Genomic DNA, 16333 nt, shown 5'->3' with positions numbered 1-16333 from the left:
TCTCTTCTTAGGGCACCGTAACTGTATTGTCTTTTAGAACTCTGTAGTTTATGTAGTTCTTACCCCTCTCTCTTGACGGCTCCACAGAAGGACCCCATTGACCTTCTTGAGACACGTGCCCATGCTGAACCCGTGCCTGTGTTTGTAGGAATGGTCAGGAGTGACTCCTTGGTCAGCCTGAGTGGCGTGTACTTCCAGCAGGTTGGGCAGGGCCGCTGGATCACAGGGAGAAGGAAGCACCCAGCTCTGCAGGGAAAGGGACAAAGACAGAAAAAAGCACCTCAGGTGCCCCTGCAGAAGGTGCCCTCGCTGGGCGCCCAAGCAGTGACTCATGTGGCAGCCCTGACACTCAGCCAGCTGGCTGCAGCCCGTGCACTAGGAACCCAAGGGGTCTCAGCAGCCCTGCTGAGATTCTCACCTGAGACTCCAAACCTGTCTCCAAGGTGAGATCCACCTCCCTACATCCTCCCCAGCTCAGCAACGCCCCCCAGAGGACACCCTGGGGATTCTGCAAATGATTTTAGTTTTAGTAGTGAATTCTACAGAGAGGGGACAGGCTGGTCGTCATTTGCAGATCTCTATTGGTCGTCTGCAGAGAAGCTGCTCTGAGGACCACTCATTTAGTTTCTTCCTCTGGAAAACGAGTTGAGTTTGGTCTGCTTTCTTCTCCTTTCCTGGGTTATGATGCATTTTTGTCTGGGAAGAATTTTCTTTTCTTCATTTTTACTGAGACTTGTAAAAACCAAGAGGCAACAAACAGAAACCTGAGTAACAGGAGGCAAAGCATCGTGAGTGCCAGGACCCCGAATGCACCACAGCAGAGCATTTGGGCTGGAAGAAAAAGCCTCTAATAAAAGTCTTGGTATCAAGAGCATCATTTTTATATAATACCTGGTAGTTGTCAGGATTGAGAAAAGAAAAAGAAGTTTGTAAGAGAAGCTGCAGAAGTTAATGGGGAGAATAGAAAAGCTAGAGGAGATTCACTGGTAGCGGACCCACCTTGGCCAGGCCTCACCTCACATACAAGTCAGGCCCCACATCCTCAGGCCTCACATTCTCAAAGGTCCAGGAGTCCAGGCCTTCAGACAGCACCTTTTGAGCTTGTGCAGAGCCTTCCTCAGGGAGAAACTCCCCATGGAGTACGTGTTCCAGTTGATTCCACGTATGGAGCACAGATCTGTTTGGGGCTCTATGGTGGGCACACCACTGTTTCTCTTTCCATGGCTTCAACTACCTGTGATCCAAACATGCTAAGTGGAAAATTCCAAAAGTATATAATCCATCAGTTTGAAATTGCACACCAAAATCTCATGCCATTCCACTTGGTCCCACCCAGGAAGTAAATCATTCCTTTGTCCAGCGTATCCACACCTTATACACTACCTCCCCATTACTTATTTACTAGCCATCTCTGTCATCAGATCCACGGCACTGCAGTGCTTGTGTTCAGGTGTTGTTTCACTTAATATGGCCCCACAGTTCACAGCAGTGATACGAAGGAGATAAAACAGGGAAAGACAGATTAACTTTAGTTCCATGTGGCAAAGCTGCAGGGCGCACAGGAAAAATCATAGTGCACATAGGAATCAGTGCTATCTGTAGTTTTAGACGTCCCTTGGGGGTCTTGAAATGTTTTCCTCCACAGACAGGACGGCACTGCTGTATTAGGTTCTCCAGAAGAAAAGAACCAATAAGAGATACAATTATTCTTTCTCTATCTGAGGAGGTTTATTATTTAAAAAAAAAATCTGAATTCGTGACTGGGGAAGCTGAGAAGTCTCACCTGGGAGACTTGTGGGTCTCCCACAGCTGGAGACCCAGGTAGACTGTGTCCTACCTCAAATGTGCACAAAAAAAAAAAAGGTGGGGGAGCAAATTCTCCTTGCTCAGCCTTTTGTTTTATCCGGACCCTCAGGTGAAGGCCACCTGCTGTCCAGAGTCCACTGAATCAGATGCCAGTCTCATCTGGAAACACCAGAGTCAGATAGCTGGACGCTCCATGATCCAGTTAAGTGGACACATGAAATTCACTGTCAGCATCATCACTTCCTTTGTCCCATCGATCCTCAGCTCTGAGTATTATTTCCTCTTAACATAGGGAATTAGAGGGAATTATTGGGAAACAGAGGTTCCAATACATTAATTTGTTTGGACGACTGAGTTGGGGACAGTCAGGGGTAGAATTGGAACCCCGTGCTTCTGGCCAAGGCCTTGCTGCCTGCCTGGTAGCACTCTCCAGGCTCTGCCCAGTGTCAATCCCACTCAGAAGTGTTTTCTTCCTGAACAGCCCCCTGCAGGTCTCCTTGAGATCTGGCCATGGGGAGCCCTGGTCCTGGCGAGTGTCTCTGGGCTATTGTCTGTATGCTCCCCAGCCTGGTTCCTCGGGTTCTGGGACTGTCTGCAGTCCCTTATTTAAAATCTTGTCTCTTATTCTTCCTTCTCCCCGTAGAGATTAGGTTCTCATCCAGTCTTCCTGGTTGGTAAGGCGATGGTTTCATGAGGTCTAAACCAGATTTCTTTTGTAATTGAACACATGTGATATGTCTTCATGTCTCTATTTGTCAGGGTCCTCCGGAGAGACAGAACAAATCAGATATATATAGATAGATGAGAGGGATGTATTAGGGGAGTTGGCTCACACCATTATGCAGGCTGAGAAGTCCCACGACAGCACACTGTCTGCAAGCTGGAGCCCTGGGGGCGCCGCCGGCGGGGCTCAGTGCACCATAGAAGGCTCAAACCAGGGGGGCGGGCGGTGTCACTCTCAGCCCCTGCCCCGTGGGGTCTAAGAATACTGGGGGCCACTGGCGTGAGTCCTGGAGTCCCAAGGTTGGGGGTCTGGAGTTCTCGTGTCCAAAGCAGGAGGAGAGGAGGGAATCCTAGCTCTGGAGAGAGAGGAAATGGCCTTGGTGTTCTGTCGGGGCCCAGCTGATAGAGTGGTGCCCACATCCAGAGTGCACCTTCCCCACTCTGTCCACCCCCACATGCCCATCTCCTCCGTGACCCTCTCTCTGCCCTAATCCAATCAAGCTGACACCTAAAATCAGCCTCACCGTGTCCATGCTTGCATCAGTCCTGTCTTGACCACATTCTGCAGGGCAGCTGCTGCCGCACCCCCTCCCCAGGCGAGGTCCAAGGTCCTGGGCAACCTGGCGCAGGTCACAGCGCCGACAGGAGCCATGGTGAGTCCGGCTGGGAGGTCTGTCTGCTCGTTCTTTCCCACCTGGAATCTGAATCCCGACAGTGCGAGGGGGAGGACTTGTGAGAGCGCTGTCCTTCTCTTTCCCAGGGCCAAACATGTAATAGGGTGTTGAAACTCCTTCTAGAAAAAAGTGACAAGCTGGTTGGCCCTTCAACAAAGAAAAGGTGGCTCTGTTTCTCTATTCTGCAGGCACTTTGATGGGGCTTTTATAACTGATTTACTGTCAACAGACTGAATGTGAGGATTATTGAGAATGTCGTCATCGTGATTTCTATTCTTGAACCAAAGGGCAGCTATTGAATACTAACTATCCGCCAGGCACCATGGCACTCAAAAAGAATAATAAGTCAAGCTCTCTGCCAGCCTAGAAATTCTCTTTCCAACACTTCCAGGTGCAGGCATGTAAATAAATAATTATAAGGGCATGTGGTGTGTTCTCCCAAAGAGTTAACTGCAAGAGTCTAAGGAGTACTGAAGAAGGAACCAGTATCTCCCTCAGATTATGTTAGAAATGCTTACAATAAGCATCAGAAACCCCAACTTTTAGAATTTCTCACCTAAAAATTCTGGAATAAGCAGTTACAGACATTGGTTCATAAGTCAGAAACATGTTGCCCTTTGCCTCATGGGCACAGGATGGTTGTGATGGTTCCAGTCATTACATCTCTCCTCATGACAGAAAGGTGGGTGATAGGGGAGGAGGATGTCAGTGGCTACAGCTGAATCTTTGTATTAAGAATCAAATGCTTTTCTGTGAAACTTTTTGGGAACCCTAGCTGCAAGGGAGGCTGGAAAATCAAAACCTAGGATCTTCATGGTTAACGTCAACCTTGAATGGATCGTGGCCCATTTGCAGGAGCTGGGGACATTGCATCTACCAACGAAACTGGTGTTTTGTTAGGAATGAAGAATGGAGTGGGGAAGAGAGAGGTGACCCAGGAGGTGACCTTCTGCCACAGTGTTCAAGGAGGGCTTTCCAGAAAGGGTGCATTTGAGTGCATCCTTGAAGGTCACACAAAGAGTCACCGTAAGTAGAGAAGAAGGGAGGATATGCCAGGAGGGACAAACGTTTGCAAAGGCAGAGTCCTAGAAGACAGGTCAGGAAACACCAGGATGCCTCCTACCTAGAGATCATGCTGGGATGGTCAGGCTGACGTGCCAGGCTGAGGAGAAGGTGTTGCTCTGTGGACCCTAGAGAGTCCTGTCATCCAGTCCTCCTATCCTAACCTGGAGGGGATGAGACCCCTGTTCTGATTCACCTGGTGTTTGCCCGTGGGCGCTGGTTTCTCGGCTTTTGCTTTATGTTTATGACCCCTCTGGGGTGTGGGCATTTCAGAAGCCAGGGTTTGGGCCAGACTCCTTCCATGGCCTTGTCCTCATGCCCAGGTCTTGTGTCTACCTTTGAACCGCTTTCCTCTGTGCCCTTGATGGATGATGGCCTTTCTGGTCTCCGCTTTAATCACGTTGACTTCTGCTGTCTTCCCAGATGACGTCTGGGTTTCCTGGACAGTAGTCAATTTCTGTCAGTTTTCTCCAGCCCACTAAAGGCCGACTCCAAGTCTGCAGAGAGACTCAGCCCTCACAGACATTTCACATCCAACCGGTGGCACCCCCAGGGCCCCTGAGGCTTGGTGGGCAGCTCCTGCAGCCCACCTGGCCACCCACCCCCACCGTCCCTCCCTGTTTCCTTCTGGGCCACGGGCTCAGCTCAGACTTCTGGGAAGTCCCAAATTGCCTCCCAGCCCCACTGTCCCAGGGATACAGAGAGGTTTCATTTCTGATGCTGACCTCTGCTATAAATATGGTATCACATCTGCAAACAGTTGTTTCATGATTACAGATAGAGGAAAAATGAGATCCCTAATGTCCCTCTCTGACTGGGTTCAAACGGTGCCCGTCTGCTTTCTGGCTGTGTGGCTTAGAGCAGTTTGCTAAACCTTCCTCCCCTGAAAAGTGGCATCATGAGCTTATCCACTTGCCTCACTGGGACGAGCTGCGAGCTCAGAGCGGTGTTTGGCGCAAAGTAGGTATCTAATGTATGTGAGCTGCTGTACTCTTGTGGTGTTCATGTGCAGAATGAGTGGTAATGGGCCCTCATTTCCGCCCTGCAGACCCAGCTGCACTCACCAGCCTCGCTCCACAGTCTATTTTGGGCACGTTCTCTGGTGTCATCAATCTCAGGTGTGACAGCTTGTCAGTGTCTGCCTTCTACACTGCCAGCTTGCTGCCCCCAAGCCAGCCATGATGGGTGATTGGTCCCCTAAGGAATCGGGAAGTGACATTTCTCACTAGTCAGACAGCCCTGATTTAAACCAGCAGCGGCAGCAGGAGTCCTGAGTCAGCAATCAGATCGGAAGTGTGGTTTAGGGGAAGAGACAGAAGTGGCCTCTGCCTGCACCTCTGCCGTGTGACTCTGGGCACAACTCTGGGCCTCAGTTTCTTTGCACTTAATGTGCCCCATCCCCCCCAAAAAAAAATTCACTGTCAAATCTCTGTGGAAGCACATATCATGTCAGAACGGCTGGTGACTCAATGTCTACCTGCTGCTCTACGTTGTGAGTTCCAGAAAGACAACACGTTTGTTCATTGCTGCATCCACACCCCTGGCCAATGCCTCACTCACCATCGGAGCTCACTTGGATATTTATTGAATGAAGGAATGCAGTGAAAGAAAAAAAGACTTGAGAGCAAGTCAGACCTGGTTTTGCTTTAGACCTGCAAAACTAGCTTCATGATACTGTGCTCTCTGACCCTTAGACTCATCATCTGTAAAATGAAATCATTGTAGAAAAAACACCCACCAGGTGGTTTTGAGAAATAAATGTGATGGTGTGTGTGTTTGTGACGTACATACATGTATGTGTGTCTACATGTATGTATTTATGCCCACACATCTAAAAACCTGAGACCTAATGTCCAGCATGTAATGGGCATTAGAAAAATGAGAGCTATTATTTATTTCTCTGGAACCCAGCTCAAGGTAGTTTTCTGTGTCCTGGTGATGGAAAACTGAAGGCCAAATGCAAATCAGCCCACACCTTCCCAGGCTTCTTGGGCTTACCCACCCAGGGCAGCTGTCTTGCAAAAGGTCTTCTGCAGCCTCTCCCTTGCCATTGAGCCCCCCGTCCTCTCCGCCCACTTTTCCTTTACCCTTGCTCCTAATCCAGCCACACGTTCACCTGCCAGGCCACTAGACAAACCTGACCACTAGACAAACAGAGGCTGGCAGGATGGGCAGGAGAGGGCTGAGGTGGGTGGGGAGCCTGGGTCTTTGTCCCAACCCTGGCCTGGCACAAACCTATCACAGGATCCTGAAGAGGTACCTCTCCTCTCTGACCTCACTCTCCCCTTCTGTGAAGTGCTGAGAACTAGACATGACAGTGGTCAAGAACCCTGGATTCAGGGTTTCAAGTGGGCTTCAGGCTCAGCCTTGCCCCTTACCAGCTGTGAGATGTGGACAGGTCACACACAACCTCGGGGACACGAACAGTAAGGGCAGGTGACCTGTTTGGAGTCTTTAGTGAGCATTGCCTCCAAAGCACCATAGGTTTGTGCACAATGCATTGAGGCATGTCTGGGGGTCTGAGGGCCCTGTTCCCACTTAGGTCAGGTGTCTCCCCATTGAGGAAGCCCAGGTTTCCCAAGTCAGGTGGTACCCACCATCTCTCCTCCTGGCTCAGCAGCTGGAGAGCACCAAAGTCATTTGAAATGAAGACGTGGCCCCACAGGTAATTGGAGCCACCCTAACTCGCAGGCCCTGTTGAAGGCATCTGTTCAGCCTCGACGCTACTTTATCAGGCGTACTGATTCTCACCTTGCGGAAACTGAGGCTCCAAGAAGGGAATGGCCAGGATGCCTCCTCCAAAGAGAGGGCAGAGAGAGGTGTCCTTGCTGCAGACTCTTGCAGACAGGATGTGGCTGGAGGGGGAACCCGGAAGTGACTGAGCTGAACACGCCAAGTTCCTTTCCTCAGCGTCTTTGGGCCACTGTGACAAAACAGCATAACTGGGTGGCCTAGAACCAGCAGATGTTTGTTTCTCACAGTTCTGGATGCTCGGAAGTCCAAGGTCAAGGTGTGGAGGATCTGGGATCTGTCAAGGGCCACTTCCCTGTTCATAGATGGCCTCTTTGGGTGTGTCCTTGCATGGCTGCAGAGTGGATGGCTTCAGACTCTAACCCCTTCTATATAATCTTGTATGAGGGTTCTTCCCTCAAGACTCAGTCATCTCCCAGGGACCTGTCCCCTAATACCACTGCTTTGGAGATTGTGTGAACTGAATTCAGGGGTGGGGGGCTTACACACATTCAGTTCATTACGTTAGGTATGCTAGTCCAGCCCCCAAGGTGAAGCAGTGAGACCACGGCTACGTAGGGGGAAACGAGAGCTTATTCTGCTTTCTGTGTAGTCAGTCATGGCATGAAAACGGAAGTGGTCAAAGCCTGGCTTCTCGTGCTCACCAGAGTGCAGAGGCAAGTCCTGGGTTTGGGGGGTCAGAAAGTCTCATGTGTGAAGCCTGGCTCCCACATTTACCAGCTAGATGCCTTGGGGCAAGAACTCCGCGACAATTTCCTCATCTTTAAAATTTCTTGCCTTCTTAGGATGATTAGGAGGAGGACTCCAATTATCTCAGCATGTTTTGTGTTGCTATAACAATACATGTCAGGCTGGGTAATGGACAAAGCGCAGAAGTTGATTTCTTACGGTTCTGGAGGCTGGGAAGTCCACCAGTCAAGGGGCCTGCCTCTGGCAAAGGCCTTTGTGCTGCCTCATCGCATGGCAGAAGGCAGAAGGGCAAGAAAGTAAGTGTGAGAGGGAAAAGGAGAGAGTGAAAGAGGGAACAACCACTTGTGTCCAGGGCCACCATCTCAGGGTAACCCCTTGAGGTCCCTCCCTGGATCTTCTGTTTCTCTGTGTGACCTCCCTCACCTGAACCCACCCTCCCTGGGCATGCACCCCTCTACCCCACCCCATCCTTCAGGGCTGCTGCAAGAGTCCTTCTACATGTCCTGCCTGCACAGGGCCCTGCGTGTCCATCTCAGAGCCAGCAGAGTGCAGTGGTGAAGCAGGTGGAGTTGGGCTGCTGGGGTGCTGCGCCTAATTCTGCATGACCATGGGCAAAGGGCAGAATTGTCCTGTGCCTCCCTTTCCCCATCTGTAGGGTGGCGCCGACCACTGTGCTGCCCCTGTGGGCTTATATCAAAACAGTTAAGACCAATTCTCCATTGCTCATAGTTCCTATAAGTAATGATAATTATTAATCCTAATAATGAATTCTGCTATGTATTAATAATTAAAGGGCTCAGTGCAATTTTAATACATAGTAAATATTCTATAAATTTGCACTTGCCTTTTCCCAACTTTTTTTGTGTGTGTACATATCTTGTCTTTCCAATGAAATCAGAAAATGTGTCACCAAGGCCTCGTTTCTCAGCTGGAAATTACAACTGATTCATGAGCAGCCTGAATTCACCCCCTCACACACACACACTCCACACTGGTCTTCTCCCTTACAATCTGAGGGCTCTTCCCAAAACCTAAAGTTAGCAGTTTCCCCTTCACAGTCTCTACTGGCTACAGCCTGGATCAGAATGTGGGACTCCTGGGTGCAGGGCATCAGCCTGGCCCAGTGCTCGGCCACCTCCCTCACCCCTGCCCCTCCCGGGTGCTCCAGCTTCAGCATGTGGCCTCCCCCAACATGTGGCCTCCTCGCAAGCCTCTCTTCTGCCTTGTCTCCCCAGAAACCACATGCCCACTCCAGAGCTGCCAGAGATTCTTGCTTTTCCCTCCCTCTTGCTTTTCTCACACCTCTCCCCAGCAGACCATGAGCATGCCATAGGCAGCCCCCAGGGTCCTCTGGACACCTCCAAGTCCAGCACACTGTGGGTTCAAAAATGGTCAGAGCCAGTGTCCATTGAGCACCTACCCTTTCCTGGGCTTAATGTCTATTAACTCACTCAGAGCCCGAACTGAAGGCAGAGACCACCCGATTTCATCATTAACATGGCAGCTAAACGTGAAGTGTTCACTTGAGACCTCAATAAAACAAAAATAGAACATTTCAGGGAAGTTACCACCCCTAGAGCTGAAGGAGCGGAGGGAACAGGTGGGATTATTAATGCCTGCACCTCCAGGGTGGGGTCCCCAGCCAGGCTGGAGGCTCTGGGCGGAGAAGGGAGGCGACCAGGCATGTCCTGAGTGTCACCAAAGCTGCCAGGGGGATTTCCCTGCTGTTTGAGGGAGGGCATGTTGCTGCCAGGGAGAAGACAGGGCACCAGGGGAGGCACCCGGGAACAGGAAGCCAGCCCCGTCTCCCTCTGTGGCCCTGTGGGCAGCGCCACACAGATTCAGGGTTTGCAGAACCCCGACCTCTGCAGCACAAAGCAGGTGTGGGGCCAAGAGAGGGTAATGTAATAACTGGTCCAGGCTGGACCCATGAGGATTCCCGTTTCAGAGATGAGGAAACCGAGATACAGGGTGATTCAGTCATCTGTGCAAGACTAAGTGACCACCTGGACTGGCCAGGATTTGAGCCAGGTGCCCTGCCCTTAGCCACTGATCTGTTGATGCTGGATGAATGAATGAATGAATGAATGAATGAATGGCAGTCCCGGGAGTCCTTCGAGGGCCAGGTCCGGGAGGGCCAGGTCCGGGCCCCCTGCAGGTGCAAGGTCCCTCGCCTCCTGACTGCCCCCTTGTCGCCTGCCAGGTCATCCACTGGAACTCCCCCAAGAAGCTTCGGGTGAAGAACAAGCATGTGGAGTTCTTCCGCAACCTCTACCTGACTTTCCTGGAGTACGACGGCAACCTGCTGCGGCGGGAGCTGTTCGGCTGCCCCAGCGAGGCCGACGTCAACAGCAAGAACGTAAGTGGCTGTGCCTGCGCAGGGACGGGGGCGGCCCTGCTCCTCCAGGTACAGGTGCCAGGCTCCAGGTCTGCCTTGGACCTGACGCCTTGCCTGCCATGGGAGTCCACTCTCGGGTGCAAGGACACGTCAGTGGATCCCTTTCATGCTGTTCATTTCGGGTCCCAGAGGGAACAGTCATCCCAGAAGACCACCTGTGAAACGGCAGGTGAATTGTCTCATGGCCAGGAAGCCCCCTTTGTCTTTGAGGACGTAGCATCTACCTGGGAGATCCAGGATCCAGGTCAGGGCAGTGCGTGGGGGGTGGGCACAGAAGGAGATTTCCACAGGTGTGACTTCATCAGGTAAGGACAGAGTTAGGTGAGTAGTCAGAGGCACAACTGACATCTGTCTCATTCTCCTGTCTCTTTGCTGTTTATAATTTTATCGTATGCTCTATCTCATTTGGTGCTCATAGAAACCCTGCTTTACATTTGAAGCGATAGTGATGCAGAGAGGCTAAGCAGATTGTCCACAGGCACACAACAAACTAGGAGCAAAGTTGAGGCTGACCCTCAGATCTAAGGATATGGGGAAGCAGCACCTAGCAGACCTGTATTTATTTCTGGCCCCTTCCAATTAGCACCTGTGTGACCTCAAACACCTGTGTGACTTCTCTGTGCCTCAGTTTCTTCAACTGTCAGATGGAAATCCCAGCAGCTTGGGAGGCCTAGGCAGGAGGATCAGCACTTCGAAGTCATCCTGCAACTTAGTGAGGCGCTAAGCAACTCAGTGAGACTCTGTCACTAAATAAAATACAAAAAGGGCTGGGGATGTAGCTCAATGGTTGAGGGCCCCTGAGTTCAATTTCCGGTGCAAAAAAACATCAAGAAACTGCGCGTGAACAGCTAGCTCAGGCTGCCATGTTAGATGCTCAGTAAATACCTGCTCCCGGCTCTTCTTGACCTTAGCATCAGACCCAGAAGTGATTGGTTCACTCAGTCCACAGTCATCATTGATCTAAGCACTGAGTGTTCATAGGTGGAGAGGGACAGTGGTCCCTGCTCCCGTGTAACTCAAATCCTAGTGGAAGAGAAGATTAATAACAAACCATCAGGAAAAATTGACGGCTAGTGGTGGGTGCTACCTAGCTATAGGCTAGTGAGGAGCTGGGCAGCTGTGTTGGTTGGGGGTCCAGGGAAAGTTTCTATGAGGAGGTGGTGTTTCATCTGAAATCTGAATGACAAGAAAGAGCTAGCCATGGCGGAGCCAAGGAAGTGCTCTGCAGGTGGAAGAAGTAGTGATGCAAAGGCCCTGAGGCAGGGCAGGCGTGAGGAGCAGAAGGATGGCCAGTGTGCCAGGGACTTGGAGGGAAGAAGAGGATCAGGCGGGCAGGGCCATGCTGGAAGGATTTGTAAACTAGAGTAAAGAAGGAGAATTCTGATTTTTCACCATGATTGTCATCGTTTCTATGGTTGTTTTGGATGCTCTGAGAGTTCTTTCAGCTTCCAGTGGTTGGGGAGGGTGACTAGAAGGTGCAGGGGCCTGTCTCACCTGGCTTTTTATCGGCACTGGTCACCGTGCTGCCCTTGCCCTTAGCCTCCAAGTCATGGTGAGGTCACAGCCAGCCCTGGCCCTTCTTTTCTTCACCCTAGAAGCCGCCTCCTGATGGCGGAGGGAAAGCCATTAAGTGCTTAAGCACTGAGAGGTTCAGAGAAGCACTCGGAGCTTTGACCCACACTGGGTTCCTTGGGCTTTCTGCCAGTTCTCTGCTCACATTGGTCTCGGTCATCGTCATCAATATTTGAGTGTCCTCTTGACACTTCTCTGAATGCTGAATGAAGACACTTCTCTTACCGTTTCCCCGCTCCGTGGTGGAGGCCGAGGTAAAAGCCTGGCAGAAGGAAGCCCTCGCCCATCACCCACGTCGGTGGCTTCCTGGAGCATGCTGCTGCGTCCTGGGAAGCAGAAGCCCCAGCTTTTCCTGCTATCTCCTTCCCCGGGGTGGATCACCAGGGTGAAGGCGAACCTGGTCTTTCCTGGAATCTGTGACAGCCTTTATTTGCCCCTAAGCCTGTGTGGATGCCCGTCACCCTCCCGGCACCATGCAGGGCACTGGGCTTGACCTTGGAAACGGACCTGCCCCTGTGTGTAAGGTGCCATTTCACACCCCTTAGAGAAGCTGAGAGGAGAGTCTGTCCAGGCCTGAGGAGGGCCTTGGACTGCAGTGCAGCCTTCCCTAAGTGCTCACCATGGATGTCATCCTAGCATGTCCCCCTTGACTCCTACACATGAGTGACGGCCAGCTGTCGGCAGCCAGGCTCAGGCCGGGCCACGTACTGCCGGTCCCACTGCCCCTGGTTGCTCACGTATCCCAGTGTGCATCAGCAGAAACTTCCTGACCCTCCTAAAGTCACCCTGTCAGTCACTTGGTGTCACCTACCTTATTTTCTTTGCATCATAGCACACACTTCTGTCAGCAGTGTTCTGGTTCATGTATTTGTTTCCTAGGTTTTTTTCCCTAAATAAAACCAATATACCAGCCTCCTACATGGGGAACTGTACTGTTCTCCTTTCAGGTCCCCTCCCCTAGGGTAGAACTAAGTGTATAAGAAATATCTATTGAATGAACACAGTGAGCAAATTTTAAAAAGAAGTCCTGGGTGAAGGAAAGAGCAGATAAAGGAGTAAAGAACCAGAGAAAGAACACGTCAGCTGTGTCCAGGAGCCCAGGCCTGTTGGGGAGCATGGGGCTCAGTGTGGCTCTCTCCTGTGGGCAGTGAGGTCGGTGACCAGGTTTTAGGCAGGGTGGATTTACACTGGAGAAACATCAGTGCAGAGAACAGAATGAAAGGAACAAGACTGAGGCAGGAAAACCGCGCCACACCGAGGCCTCGCCCCAGCCCAGGGGCTGAGATGACAGCGGGGTCTGCCCTTGGGCGGCAGAGGCGAGAGGAGGTAGCAGATGGGTTCTAAGCCCAGGGAGCAGGTGCTCATAAATCAAAGACTGTGGGCCCCTGCGCCCAGGTCCAGGCAGATGTCTCCACTGGCTAAATCGACTCTGGGCAAGGGGAGGTCTGGAGACACTGCGCTCCCGGAGCCCCAGGCCGGTCGGGGCTCCGCAGCATGTTGAGCGCTGTCTGCAAACACAGGGAAGGAGGACGATCTTGGATGGGGCTCAAAGCCGGATGCGCCCGACTCTGGGAAGAGGGCATTAGAGCGCAGATGGTGGTGAGGCTGGAAGAGACAAAGGCAGAGAGCTCTTCACCCGACTTCGGGTTCCAGATGGAAGCAAGACCCCATGGCAGAGTGTCCAGGTCTCTGGATTCATTCATCCGCTCCGCAGATGCTCATTCAAACCGGCCCCAACCTCGGGTGGGAAGCCTTGCAGACTGAAGTCCAGCTGAGCAGTGCACACAGGCAAGGGGTGGCCATGCGAGGGGACAAGGGCCAGCATGGTGGCTGCGCTCTGAGAGTGCGTGAGAAGGCATTTCACTGACAGGAGAGAGAGGTGCACCAGGGTGCACCTCCTCTTCCTGGAGGAGGCCAGATTTGGAGGATGAGCGTGTGGCATGAGGCCTCTGGAGGGTGGGCTGTGGGAGGAGGGGCAGTATGTGCAGCGGAGACCAGAGGTGAACGTAAGCGTGGCGCATTTAAGGACGCTCAAGGGGCTCAGATCCCAGTGAAGACGATGTGAGGACCGTGAAGGGTGTCACAAGATCATTGTTGTTCCTTCGGTGGGGAGGTGATGGGGACAACAGTCAGGCGTGAGCGTCCTGGTGACGTGCTCCCCTGTGCCATAGACAGATGACCTCAGAGAACGCAAACATATGCTCTGAGCCTCAGGTTTACCACCTGATAAGTGGGCACAGTGATGTCTTTGTCATGGTGTCTCATGGGTTATCTCTGTGAAATCATCCACTAAGGAGGACGTAATCCAGGGACTGCCTCCTCAATGAGAAGCTGAGATGTGAGGAGCAGAGCCCATGGCAGAGCCTCTGATTGGGCTGCTGCGTCTTCTAGGACAGTACGGCTTAGAAGCAAACTGCCTCCACCAGTGGTGGAGAATGACCAGGAGTGGCTGGTAGGACCCAACCACTCCTGTCCACCACTGGTCTGGGTGTCTCTTCCTGGAACCGGTGAGTTGGCTTATGTAAGGCGGTAGGCACTCGGGGTGCATCCGTGACGGTGAGTTGACTGAAGAGGGGAGGGAGATTGGATTCCATGCCTTGGCATTTCTCTCCCTGACCCTCAGCGGTCCCATCCTTCAAGCAATCAAGAAACCCTGGGACTCCACAGAACACAGCTGGGTAGCCGTGGATCTTCTGCATCCCTTCCCCATTCAATATTCCATCCATAGCATCCTACCCAGCTCGTACCTGGGCTCTGCTGGAATCCTCCTGCGCACAGGGAGCACGCCTCCTCCCGAGCCAACTCTGCTGCAGCTCATGAGACCCGGACACTAAACCCCACCCTACCTGGTGTTGACTTGTCCCCTGAGTCTAAGAGACTCGTTAACCTGAGGCCTGTCTTCTGGAGCAGTAACAAACGGGGACACCCACTCTTGTCCCTGATGGCCCATCCTGGCACTGGTGGACAGAGTTCTGTAGGCTTGTGATTCTGAAACACGCAGATCCCATAAGCCTCTATTTGTAAGGTGATGCTATGTCACCAAGGAGCCTTTGCACCACCCAAGGAAGTTTCCAGATAAGGGAAGCTGACCTTGCTGAGTCACACCCATTAAGATGGACAGGTTTTAACACATCTGGGTGGGAGTCGTGTTCAAGTCTGGGCCCTTCCCTGAGTAATGACATGAAGCTTAGGTGGTCATTTTTGATGACCAGGGTTACAATGGGTAAAGCCAGAGGAGCCAACGGTTGGCCAGAGGAGGGAGGATGCTATTTATGCTGGCAGGAAATGGCCAGGGACCACTTGCTGCTTGTTCTGCAGATTCCTTTCTGACAGCTGTCACTTTCAGTTTATTGTCTCCAGGAACAGCCCTCTGCGGGCTCACTTCCTTCTTCATCCTCCCCATGGCATCCACAAAAAGGATCAGACACACAGAGGGTTTTAATTCAGAAAGACTAATGGTAAAGGAATGATCTGTTTTATGTTAAAAGTTAAATTATGAAACATATCTGACATCCAACAAGTGCAGAAACCAAAAGACTGGGTACCAGTTTGGAAAATTTGGAATTTGCATAGAATTGTAGTCAAGTCGGCTAACAGCATTCTACTCCTCGACCACAGCAGACATCACTAGTTGAGGACTGCACTCTGTGGCCCTGGCCCAGGCTGGAGCCCCCCAAGAGCCACACTCCAGGTCATCTGTGCTCATCGCCTCGCCCTGGCTCAGTTCAGAAGCCCCATGGGCATCCCCGTGCTGGGTATTAGTCACTCAAGTCTCCCTGGTGCTATGACAGCTCTGGGCTGTTCCCAGACCTTTTCCTGCTTTCTTCTAGCCTTTTAGCCTTTGGGAATGGGAGATTTCCTGCAGAGGAAGAGGAAGGGACATACAATCAGCATCTTCATCACAGTGGGAGGGAGGCTTCCTGGGTCCCACTGCACAGAGCCCCAGGAGGAGATGAGTTACTTGCTCAAGTCACACAGCCCTTAAAGGATGGGGCCAGCATTGGAGACCAGTTCTGCCTAATCTAAAGGCACAAGACCAGGACTGTGCTTCACAGGTACAGGTAGCTACATATTTGGAAGTTGCATAATAATAACGGCTGGTGATTCCTGGTTCGCCCAATGGTTTTACTTAGTTTTTCTTCCTCTTTAATTAATCCTGCAGGTATTGGTTATGGTGTCCATATTATCGCAGTAACCACCCCTACAGCATGTCCTATCCCTCAGGGCCCCTTCCTTTCGTTTACTTTATAGCCCTTACCACCAATCAAAATATTCATGACATTAATTTTGTTGATTATCCATCAGTTTATCTTTGTGCCTATTGAAGATCTCCTGGCACCTGGTTCCTGATCAAAAAAAAAAAAATTTTTTGTTGAATGAATAAACTGTAACAAGGTATTTTCTTGAAGCCTTTGTGGTATGCCAGGATGATCCCCCCATGTTTGGAATCAGGAAATCCAGCCCTGAGCGAGATCTCTAATTTGGGGCATATTCTAGCATTTTGTAAGTCTCAATTTTCTCACCTGTAAAATGTCCGGTAAGTAAGCCTTCCCAGGCTGTTTTAAGAGAGCTGAAGGGATTAGAGTGGCCAGTGTGCTCCAAGACCTAGGTGGTCATTGTCAGGAGAGTTGGAGGAAAGTTTGGGGGACCTCCCTGA

The 16333-nt window shown here is 51.5% G+C and overlaps 1 protein-coding gene across 6 annotated transcripts in view; it reads left to right on the top strand.

Moving 5' to 3' along the window:
* The window catches only part of LARGE1 (LARGE xylosyl- and glucuronyltransferase 1), a 490254-nt gene that overhangs the window by 432684 nt on the left and 41237 nt on the right, over positions 1-16333 (top strand). For all 6 annotated transcript variants that reach the window (XM_081309721.1, XM_081309722.1, XM_081309720.1 and 3 more), the window contains one exon: positions 9910-10065. In XM_081309721.1, coding sequence (XP_081165847.1) covers positions 9910-10065 — 156 coding nt within the window. The remainder of the gene's footprint in view (positions 1-9909; positions 10066-16333) is intronic.

This window comes from Spermophilus citellus (genome assembly GCF_964194105.1).
Source record: "Spermophilus citellus genome assembly, chromosome: 10".
NCBI classification, from domain to species: Eukaryota; Metazoa; Chordata; class Mammalia; order Rodentia; family Sciuridae; genus Spermophilus; species Spermophilus citellus.
Note: the sequence above shows the minus strand (reverse complement) of the source record. Positions and strands in the feature narration are given on the sequence as shown.